Source organism: Plasmodium berghei, assembly GCF_900002375.2.
Source record: "Plasmodium berghei ANKA genome assembly, chromosome: 14".
Taxonomy (NCBI): domain Eukaryota; phylum Apicomplexa; class Aconoidasida; order Haemosporida; family Plasmodiidae; genus Plasmodium; species Plasmodium berghei.
In genome coordinates this window covers 2,428,225-2,439,828 of record NC_036172.2, presented here as the reverse complement: position 1 = coordinate 2,439,828, position 11,604 = coordinate 2,428,225, and the positions used below count along the sequence as shown (strand labels likewise).

The 11,604-nt window shown below is 20.0% G+C and overlaps 3 protein-coding genes and 2 non-coding genes across 5 annotated transcripts; 3 read left to right on the top strand and 2 right to left on the bottom strand.

Annotated features, from left to right (window-relative positions):
• The first annotated feature begins 199 nt into the window (after positions 1–199).
• PBANKA_1464861 lies at positions 200–271 on the top strand. Its single transcript has one exon. It is a non-coding gene; the product is annotated as a tRNA-Gln (tRNA).
• Positions 272–1,263: 992 nt separating this feature from the next.
• PBANKA_1464841 lies at positions 1,264–1,336 on the bottom strand. The gene has a single exon. It is a non-coding gene; the product is annotated as a tRNA-Val (tRNA).
• A 2,141-nt stretch (positions 1,337–3,477) lies between these two features.
• On the top strand, positions 3,478–5,118 carry PBANKA_1464800 (conserved Plasmodium protein, unknown function; the record flags this gene model as incomplete). The annotated part of the gene is made up of 1 exon (XM_034568036.1): positions 3,478–5,118. The coding sequence occupies one exon, from the start codon at positions 3,478–3,480 to the stop codon at positions 5,116–5,118; it is 1,641 nt and encodes a 546-aa protein (XP_034424474.1).
• A 1,018-nt stretch (positions 5,119–6,136) lies between these two features.
• Positions 6,137–8,120, top strand: PBANKA_1464700 (tryptophan--tRNA ligase, putative; the record flags this gene model as incomplete). The annotated part of the gene is made up of 3 exons (XM_034568035.1): positions 6,137–6,319; positions 6,462–7,970; positions 8,094–8,120. 3 exons carry the CDS (start codon positions 6,137–6,139, stop codon positions 8,118–8,120), a joined length of 1,719 nt encoding a protein of 572 aa, XP_034424473.1.
• A 1,300-nt stretch (positions 8,121–9,420) lies between these two features.
• Positions 9,421–11,145, bottom strand: PBANKA_1464600 (conserved Plasmodium protein, unknown function; the record flags this gene model as incomplete). Its single annotated transcript, XM_034568034.1, has 1 exon — positions 9,421–11,145. One exon carries the CDS (start codon positions 11,143–11,145, stop codon positions 9,421–9,423), a length of 1,725 nt encoding a protein of 574 aa, XP_034424472.1.
• Between the last annotated feature and the right edge of the window lie 459 nt (positions 11,146–11,604).

Below are 11,604 nucleotides of genomic sequence, written 5' to 3'. Positions count from 1 at the left end.
CTCAAAAATGTTTTGGGATTTTTTTTGTTTAATAAAATTAATAAAGAAAAATAATTCCATATTGATATTTTTATTGTTAAATAAAGGTGTTAATTTTATTGTTGCATTTTGAATAAAAAAATGTGAACATTATAATATTTACTATTTTTCAGCTTAATAAATTATAATAAATATAATATATATTGACTTGCGTATATATGGTTTCGTAGTGTAGTGGTTAGCACCGAGGACTTTGAATCCTCTAACCCGGGTTCGAGTCCCGGCGAGACCTTTTTTCTTTACTATTTTTCAATTTAATTTAAATATAAAATTATGCTAAATTTATTCCTTTAAAACCATAAATCCATAAATTGTAATGTAATTGCGTTAATTTATCATTTATTTGTGATTTAATATCTCCATGTTATGCAAACAATTTAACAAAATATATTTAATATATTTTTTATTAACATTGCAAGTTTGTTATGATTATTATTTAATTTTATATTATTTTTGATAAATAGTTTTCCATAATCAATTATAAATATATATATGTTTATGTTTATATTCATCCAATAGCTTGTAGAATTTATAAGAATTCAATTATTTAAATATAAAACCCTTATCATCATGATTAATAAAAACCAAGCACAATATTCCTTTATCATATGCATTATAAAGATTTAATTAAACATACATTACAATTAATTGTAACAATATAAATATTGATAATAACATAATTTATAGTTTATTAAATAACCTTTATTGTGACATATTATATAATATACTATGTGTACATATAGAATTATTCGCATAATTGATAATGCTTATGCAATAATATGTGTCTTATTTTTTAGTCAATATATAAATATTTAATACCCATAATGTAAATAATATGTTTTTTTATATATAATTCTTAATGATATATATAATTTTTATAACTTTTAATGCTTGTATAAAATTATGAAAGTCATAAATTAACACCAAAAAGGTTGCTCTATGGCAATCATAATACAGTTTTAGAATAATACTTGTCAAAGCTATATTAGATATCCCCAATAATTTATTAAATAATATTATATGTTTTTTATTTATATCATTTAATAAAATATATATTTCGCTATTTTATGATAAAAATATTTTATTATATATCATATACCATTATTAATAATTATTTTTATTCATTTTATATTAGCAATTTGTTTACACTCTATATCCATGTTTGTATTATATCAGTTAAAATATATGCAAAAAAAAATAATATTATTAAATTTAATTAAAAAATACGGGCACCGAGGATCGAACTCGGGATCTCCTGCGTGTTAGGCAGGCGTCATAGCCACTAGACCATGCCCGCTTTCTATATTTGCTTTTTATGCAAATTTTTAAATTATATTAAATATATTCATTGCTTTTACTTGAAATATACATTTGTATATAATAAATTAGGTTTCTCTCAAAAAAGCAATTCATGTATTTATATAAAAATTTCTTAATATATAACAATATTTAATATACCAATTCATAAATAAGAATAAACTAATAACTCTACTAAATATAGTTTTAATATTATTGTAACATTTTGGGTTTTTATGTTTCCCACTTATTTTTATAATTATTTGAAAAATAAATGAATTATCTACAAAATATATAAAAATATGCATTTTGTTTCAATTTCAATCGCAAAAAATATAAAAGTTGAAATAACATTATTTTTATATTTTTCTTAAAATTTAATGGAAATTTTTTAAATAGTATAAATCCATTAACCAATGTTTTCTACATTTAAATAGATAAAACAAAACAGTAATATGCAACATCATTTTATATATCAATGAATATAAATTCACATTTGTATCAAATTTGTTACCTTCCCTCCTTTATATTATCATACAAATAAATATCATTAAAGGTAGCAAAAATAAGGAATTTTTATAATATGAATACGTATTATCCCATTTTAATTTTGTTAGCATTCCACTAAAAGCATAAATACATATCTACAACCCTTTATAACGTGAAACACGCTAAACACTACTTGTTTCAAATAATAGAAAAAAATAGTATTTATAAAATGAACAGAATTACTTTACTATTTCGAATATCCAATATTTTTCCATATATGTCTTATACATTTATCACTTATGCTATATACAAATGTTAAAAGCAAATCATAAAAAAAAAATAAAAAAACATATAGCTTTATAATTAATTTCATATTTCATTAGTTCATGCATTATTATTTATTTCTAACAGTTATTGATATATATTTTTAGTTTATTTTCAAAATAATTTTGACTAATAATTAAGACGTATACAACCATCTTATATATATATATATATATGTGTTCCTTATTTTTTTCTTTATCACATTTATAAAATTCTATCTTATAATTTCGATCAGTTCTTACTTTATAATTATAAAGGCAACCTAATAATATTTTCACCTTTTTCTTTTATTTTTGTATTTATACAATTTTTATTTTTGAATTTGTCTGTCGTGATAATTATAATTTGTTTTAATTCCTTTTGGTATGGAAAATTCATATTATTCCATGTAGATATATATGCTATCTTTTATTTCAACAAAGGACTGCTTTATTTGCTCAATCATTTGTAGACATTATATATCATATACCAATTTTTCTCATTTTTATTTACGTGTATTGATAATAAAATTTTTGAATATTATTTATGTAAACAATATTTTAATTATTTTAAAATAAATTAATCCCCTCAAATTATTATGTATTATTTTATCCTTAATAAAGCATATTTAAATACAAAATTTATGTTTACATTGTACATGCATCCATTATATATTATTCTATAAAAATTTAACTTTTGACATAATTATGAAAATAAAAAAAATTAAAAGTTTCTTTTCTCATTCTTTTAAATTATATTATATTTTTTTTTTATTTTCCCCATTAATAAAACAAACTCAAATTTCATAATATTATACTATAAAAATGTTTTCTATTAATGCTTCGATTTATAAGCGTGTGCTTAAAATAAAGAAAAGTAATACATTTTTATTTTAATTTTGCATGTTAACTTTTTTTATGATTATGTTAAAAGTTTTTCACAAATACTTTTCATAAAATATAAACAAAGTTTCATAATGAAAAATAATAAATAAAAATAAAACAATTTTTTAATTATGCACAAATTCATGCATATAAATATGCTTACTGGGCATTTTATAATACATTTGCAATTTTCTGAAAATGTTCTATCAAAGTCTTTATTCCTTTGTTTATTATTTTAATTTTTTTTATTTGGAAATATTTTAATATTTCCACTTTAAACATAATATATATGCAATAATCCATTTTTTTGTTTATTTAAAATTCATATTTCATAACTATTATGTAAATTAGGGTTTATTTCGCTACAATATTGTATTTGCTTTTCTTTCATTTTCCAAATTATTTCAAACTTTTTATTTTATCAATATATATAAACAAACAGTAATATATTCTTTATATATATAGAATGACTGAAAATAATATATCAGAAAAAAATGATAATGATGATGACTTTTTAAGTGGAATAGATAAATTACATTCGATAGTAACTGGAAATGATAACAATAATAATAATGGCGAAATGAACAATGTTGACAAACCCAATTTAAAATTTGCCAATCAAAGAACAGAACCAGATACATTAAAAAAACTACAAGAATCTTGTAATTTAGCTCCAACATACAATAATAGCCAAACAATTAATGATAAAAAATTAAAAGACAAACTTCAAAAAGAATCATCTCAATTTGAAAACAATCTTAATAAGCAAAGTTTTATAAATAACAATGGTACACCTTCAGATGCTCGTAATACAAAAAAAACTGGAAAACAATATAATAAAAAAAATAATAATGATTCGAAAGCTAAATCCTTTATAACTAAAGAAAATGGGGAAAAAAAAAATTATAAAAAAAATTATATTAATTATATAAAATTAAACAATGCAAAATTAGAAGGCATGGACTATACAAGTCATCTGGAATTTATTAATCAAAATTATTATTTTAAAGAATTAAATAATAAATCAAATAAAAAAACTGATCATATTGATATAAATATTTCCTATTCTAGTAAAAGTGAAAAATCTTTAGATGAAACGGATGATGATAGTTCTACTGATTCTGTTGAAAATTTTTATGAAAATATTTGTCAAGAAGATCCTTCATTAGAATTTTATAAAAATTCATTAAGTACAAAAAATACAAAAAAACAATCAAATTTTGAAAATTATTTTAACTCAAAAAATAATGCCGCTGAAGAAATAAATGTTTTAAATAATTATATTAAAACATTAACTGAACAATCACAAAAATCTTCATCGCATATGGATATTGATAATAAATTAATTAATATCTTATCTTTGTCATTTTTAACATTTATTGATAATGTAATTTATGATTCTCATATATATGCATTAAACAAACAAATAACTTCAAATACTCAAAATGAACAAAATACGGATTCACAAACAACTAGTCATATAAATAATATAATAACAGAAAAAGATACATCAAAAATTGTAAATTCTCCAAATAATATAAATTCAGAAAATAACGAAACAAAAGAGAAGCAAAACACTACTAATAATAACATGGAAAATATCATAAAAAGTAATACTACGACTAAGAATCTAGAAATATCTAAGGATAACAATGAATTAATAAATCATTCTAAAGAAACATATGAACAAAAAAAAACACAAATTATTTATAACCCCGATGTAATTAATTTATGTCTAAATAATTTATACAACCAAAAATTAGTAAATGATATTATAAATAAAAATAAAGAGAAAATAAAAACTGACTATACTAACAAAACCAATGACAATAATAATAACAAAGATGTTCAAAATAATGTAAACATTTTGACCAACAATGCAGGAATATATAATTATCCTCATCATGATACTGATATAATTGACATTCAACACACTTTAAATCTCAATAATAGTCAAAACTCATTTAAAATGAAACTAGCCAATAAGTTGCAACAAAGAAAGCTTATTATTAACAAAATAAATGAAAAAATCAAACAAAATTCTGAAAACATATCAAATTTTGTAAATTCGAATAATTATTCTCTTGAAGACATTTTTGAGTTTTAACTATATTTGATTCGAAAATTTTTATCGTTTACTTTCTTTTTTCGATGTATATATTTTTTTAAATCTTATGTCTTAATTTTTTTTTTTACCTTTTATAATTACCGTCTATAGAAAAATAATATGCGAATAGCATACAGTTACATATTTGTATACACAAATTTTTTTAAGTTCATTACCTCATTATCTACAAACCATATTTTTCACATTGTTTTGTTTTTACACCATTGTTTAAAAATGCTTCCAAAATAGTTGGAAATTTTTATTTTATTTTTTTTTAAAAAACATTATTTTTCGTAATAATTTTAATTAATTATAAATTTGTAATAAACTATTAATACAGTTTTTGGCATCATACAATGATATTTATCAATCGCTCTACTTATAGTTGTCAATTAATAAATATATTTTTGCCCTTTAAATAACAAAACTATAACAATTTCACAATAAAATGTAAAGGCTAAAAATATCATTTTTATTAACCCAAAATATTAATAATAATAAATTTTTATCATATAGTATTTCTTTTCCTTTTGAAAACATTTCCATATTATCATCAATTTTTATATTTTTTTTTTTGAAAAAATTGAGACGTAATCGTTAAAATAAAGAAAACCGAAAAAGTAAATATTCATATTTTGTATATCATATTGAATAAACACATCATTCAAAATCATTGCTACTTTAAAAAATTATTTTCCTTTATTAATTTTTATTCCAATTTAATAATAGGCTAGTAAAAATACTATTCCAACTTGTATAGTTACAAACTAAAAGCACAAAACAACATTAGTATAAATATATTCATATATATAAATTATTATCAATATATTTTATATGGATATAACATTATTTTATTACTTAATTCATTTTCATTAATATCATGATATACGAAAAAAAAGAGACGGAATTAAAATAATGACATAATAGAAGAAAGTTTGTTAAAATTACAAATATCAAGAAAACGAAATGGAATTCTTTCCATTTCTTGATTGTTTCTAGGACATTTGTTAATATAATAATGAAAAAAGGAAAAATAATCTTTTTATATTTTCTTATACTTATTCATATAAATTTTTATAAAAATGTTAAAATCAAAAAAAAATGGGAAAATATATTTTACTTATATAATACTCCTCCAATAAACAAACAAAAACAAAAATTCCAACTGAAAAATACATGTACATTTCTAACTGGAATTAAAGTAAAAATATATATCCAACTTAATTTTTTTTTACGTGCATATATTATCATTTTTTTTACAGTTTCCCTATTATTCCTACATAACATATTGTTTTATATATACACAAATTTACATGCATAAACATGTTTTTTAATTTGTTTAGCCAAGTGGAAGCATACACCTTGGCAACTATATAGGTTGTTTATCCCCCATTATAAATATTAAACCCCCCCAAACGGAAAACTATAGAAATAATGATAAAAATGACGAAATAAAAATAAACAAAATAATACTAATTGCAGATCTTCATAGTTTAACAAATATTAATAATATATTTTCATTAAAACAAAATGTTTTCGATTCAGTAAAGACTATCATTTCTTTGATTATAAACATGTATGTGAAAAAAAAAAATTACATTGATGTCTATATAAACGGAATAAATATAAAACATATTATTAAACAACTTAATATAAACATAAAGGATAATATAAATATTCAAAATCTATTATCATTTAATATCGAAAATATGTATCTCAATTCATATTATGAACAAAAATATGCAAATTCGAATACCATCAATTCGTTGAAAATATGCGGACAAAAAGACATGTTTGCTTCTCAATATTCTAAGTTAAATACAAATAGACAAAACGATAATTATAAATTTTGTAAAAAATCGAATATTAAACAAAAACATTATTTTTACATAATTAAACAATCTGATATACAACAACACACATCTCTTTATTATTTAATAAATTCTTTTATTCCCATTAATATATTAAATTCACACATACATATAAAAGCTAGTGAAAATAAAAAATCATTTTCCTTATTTTCCTATCCAAATTTAATGCTGTCAGATATTATGCTTTATAAACCACAGTATTTAATAATAGGCTTAGATCAAAAAAAAAATATCGAAATTATAAAAAAAATTTCAAAAAAAATTAACACATCCTTAAATAACCATATAATCAAATTGCCCAAAATATATTCTTCAAAATTCAACGTCGAAATAATGAATTTGGACGGACATAATAAAATGAGTAAAGATAAAGAATTATCAACTTGTCATAATTTACACAAAGTTATTTATGTATTTGATAATAAAGATATAATTGAAGAAAAAATACGAAGAGCCAAAACAGATAACTATAACACATTAATATATGCTAAACATGATAAAAAAGAAATTAATAATCTTATTAATATATATTTCTTCTTTTTTTATCATCAAATTAAAAATATATATTATAATATAAATAATTCCCAAAACACAATTGACCATTTTCATTCGCTTCAAAATTCACTATTTTTAAATTGCGATATAAAACAAAACCATACATCTCATTCTACAAATATTTATAACCAAAATAATGAAAATCTCCAAAATTATACACATTTACCCAAAACGCATAATGAAAAAATAATTTTAAAAAAATATAATATCAATCCAAAATTTAATGTAAATGTTATAAATAATATCCTATCTACTTATAATAATAATTACCAGCATTTTAAATACGATCTGTCTCAATTAATATATAAACATTTCAGATTTTCAAAGTATTGTTATGAAAAGCTTCATTTCGAACATATATTAATAAATAATTTATTAAAGATTGGAAAACAATGCTTGTATCAAACGGCTTCCAGAACATATAAAGTAAGTTAGTATATTTAGTAATATCAAATGCTTATAATTTTTTTGAATATGTACACCTTTTTTATTTTGTTTTCCTACCTCGATCAAAATATCATTATATATTATTTGTTTTGGTTTTTTTAGAATTTCAAGAAAAACTTAAATATATAAATTACTATTTCTTCTATCAAGAAAATAATTGTTTGTAATAAAATAACCAAACTTTTCCAAGCATTTTATAACCATAACTAAAATAGGCAGAATATCTCTTATTCTTATTTAATAGCAATATGTTTTCATCATATTTCCACATTATTCGATTATTATTTATTTTAATGTTTTTAATTTTTTGAATATTTTTCCTTTGATATTTTTATTTTTTTGTTATATTCACACTTTTGTATACAAATGTTAAAATTCGTGATTATTTGAAAAATCACCATATGGGCAAACCCCACACCCATACCTTAGTTTGTGTCTTTAGTCTTTATATATATATTTTTTTTTTTGCAATTCTTATGAAAGATGAATCATGCTTTTAAAAACACCTATCAATAACCATTTTGTTTTTATTTCTTTTCTTTTTAGATAGTAAATGAATTAAATCGTGTTATAAAAATCAACATAAGTTTTGGGGAAATTATAAAGCGAAAAAATTAAGGCAAAAAATAAAAAACATAAAACAATATAACTAATAAAGTTGACAAAGCATACTATTATTAATTAAATAATAATAATTTTATAGGCAAATATGATATCCATATAGACACTACCTTTTTAGCATGTGCCTACTCAAACAATAATAGGTGGAAACATATTTTAACGAATAAAAAAGGTATATTAATTAAAATTATTGAAAATGACTAAAAAAATGAACTTTATGAAGATATATATTCAATAATTTACAAAAAAAATATATTAAATATGAAAATAGAAAAGGTATATCATGGTCATAGAAATAAATACGAAAAAAATAAAAATAAACTGCATTGTGCATAATATTTTATTTATTATCGTTCATATTATTTTCAATTTATTTTTTTAATGGTAATCCTTTTGTAATTATATAATTTTCACTAAAGTATTATCATTATTCTAAAACTGCTTAATCTTTTTGCATATACATAGTAAAACTAGTAAAATCTATAGCTACGTTACCATTTTTTTTTTGTTCTGATAACTTCAAGGATCCAACACATTTAACTTTAACTAAAAAAAAAGATACATAATTAAGTATTATTCCTGCGAAATATAATTACAACAAATAATTCGAATATATAAATAGCCAATTTAATAATCCACAATAAATATGATGCAATTTACCCCACAACATGATGTTATATCCTTTGTGTTTATTATTTAATCTCATTTTACACATTCATGTTTAATGCTATTAATTTTATTTTTATTTCATATTTTTCTATAATAATATAAGTTTTGTAATAAATATTCCTTCCAAAATAATGTATAACTATTTTAATAAATTCATCATATTTTTATATTCCATTTTTTCTTCCCCTTTTTCAATTACACTTGTAAATGTTCTTAAGACAAAAATTAAATTATCAATTTTATCAGTATTCAAAATTTGTGTACAGCCTTTTAAATATGAATTTAAATTCCCTTTTTTTATTTTTTTAAATTTTTTTAAATTAATATATTTCATATCATTTAAATATTTTTTCATGCAAAAATTAACATCATATTCTTTATTAACAAATTTAACAGTATTACATTCATCATAGTTTTTATTATTGTACAACGAAATTTTATTTGTATCATTTTCATCATCAATATAATTCATACTATTTGATTTTGTATTTATATTTTCATAGGAATCTTCTTTTCCTTTTAAAAATAAATTTAAATTATTTTTATATTTTATAGCTGACTTAACACTACTATTTATTCTGCTTGAAATATTTCCTTTTTCATATTCAGGAATACAATTTAAATAGGATAGTTCAGGGTTCATTTTCATGCTTTTTATCCATTTATATTCATTCATTTTATCACTAGTTTTTTTTAAAAATTCAAATAAATTCTCCTTTCTTGTATCCTCAAAATTTGATAACAAATTTATTTTATTTTCATCGTCAAAAAAATTACTATCCGTACTACTACAATCATTTGCATTTTTTAAATTAATCATGTCACTTTCCAAAAAATATTCATTTAAAGATGAATTTACTGAAAACGATCGTTTCCTTTTCACTATATTTTTATTCTGTTTTTTTAAAAAAATATTATTATATATCTTAAATCTCAAAAGATTAATTAAATTATTATCCTCATTTTTAATCATAGTCTTATTATCTAATATTCCATTATCATCCATTTGATCAAAACTTATGTCTGATACATATCCCCTTTCATAATGGATTTTCAGAATAGTATTTCTTTTTCTACTATTCTTTTTCCTTTTTTTTATTTCGATTATTTTATATGTGCCACCATAATTATATTCAGTTCGATTTATGTTTTTATCAATCTCATTAAAATTATGAATATTATTGATATGTTGTATATTTTTTTCATTAATTATAGATGAATTACTATTTAAGACATTTTCTTTCTTTTCACTATTATCATCACTACTAAACAAACTATAGTTAAAGTTATCTTCATTTTTCTGTTTTTTTAATTTTTTTTTTTCAAAAATATTTGATTTTGATATTTTATTTTTTTTAGTATTTCCATAATCTTCATTTTTTAAATATATTTCATTATTATCACTATTGTAACTATTTGAATCAGTTTCATATATGCCTTTATAATTACCCATTAACCTTTTCTTCTTTTTTATTTTTTTATTTATTTTACATATATCATTATTATTGTTATCTTTCCCTTTTTTCAAGAGCCCATGCTTACTATATTTTTCGATTTTATTATCTACTTTTTTTGATCCAATATACTCATCCTTTTTTTCATTATATTCTTTCTTGTTTTTCTTTATATTGTTATGAATTTTTTTATTTTTATTATCAAGTTCATTATTATTTTCTTCTTTTTGTTGTTCGATTTTCTTAAACATATTCTCATAATATTGGATCTTTTTCAATTCCCTAGTACTAAGTTGTGGATTAAATGTATCTTTCTTTTCATTTTTATCATCATCTTCTATTTTTCTGATTTTGTTATCATTTTTTTTCCGTTTCATTTTATTTTCATCCATCATTTTATTTCCCTTCATTTTTTCTTTCGTTTCGTCCCCTCTTTTTTTTTAGTTCCCTTATTTTTATTATTAAACCTTTATGGGTAACAAAAAATAAGAATGAAAAAAATATAGAGAATATTCTTCTACTTATTAAACATATGCATACATAACTATATATTCTGCATATGTATATAAGTTAAACTATAAGCCTCTATTATTTTTTTCATTTAACCTTAAAACATTCTCTATTTTTATTATAGCTCCCCATTTCGCAATGTTTTTTACTTAAATAAGTTTTCTATATACTTCTTTCCTCTTATAAGAATTACATTATTATAAAACTTTTATATACAACTTATTAAAAACAAAGCTGATTATTGTACAAAGTATTTTTCAAAATATGCGTTATTATTTTTTTTTTAAAGAAAATTTTATTTAAAAAAATAAAATCTATATATGCATAGTATCTTTTTTTGGGGGTGAAAGAATCATGTA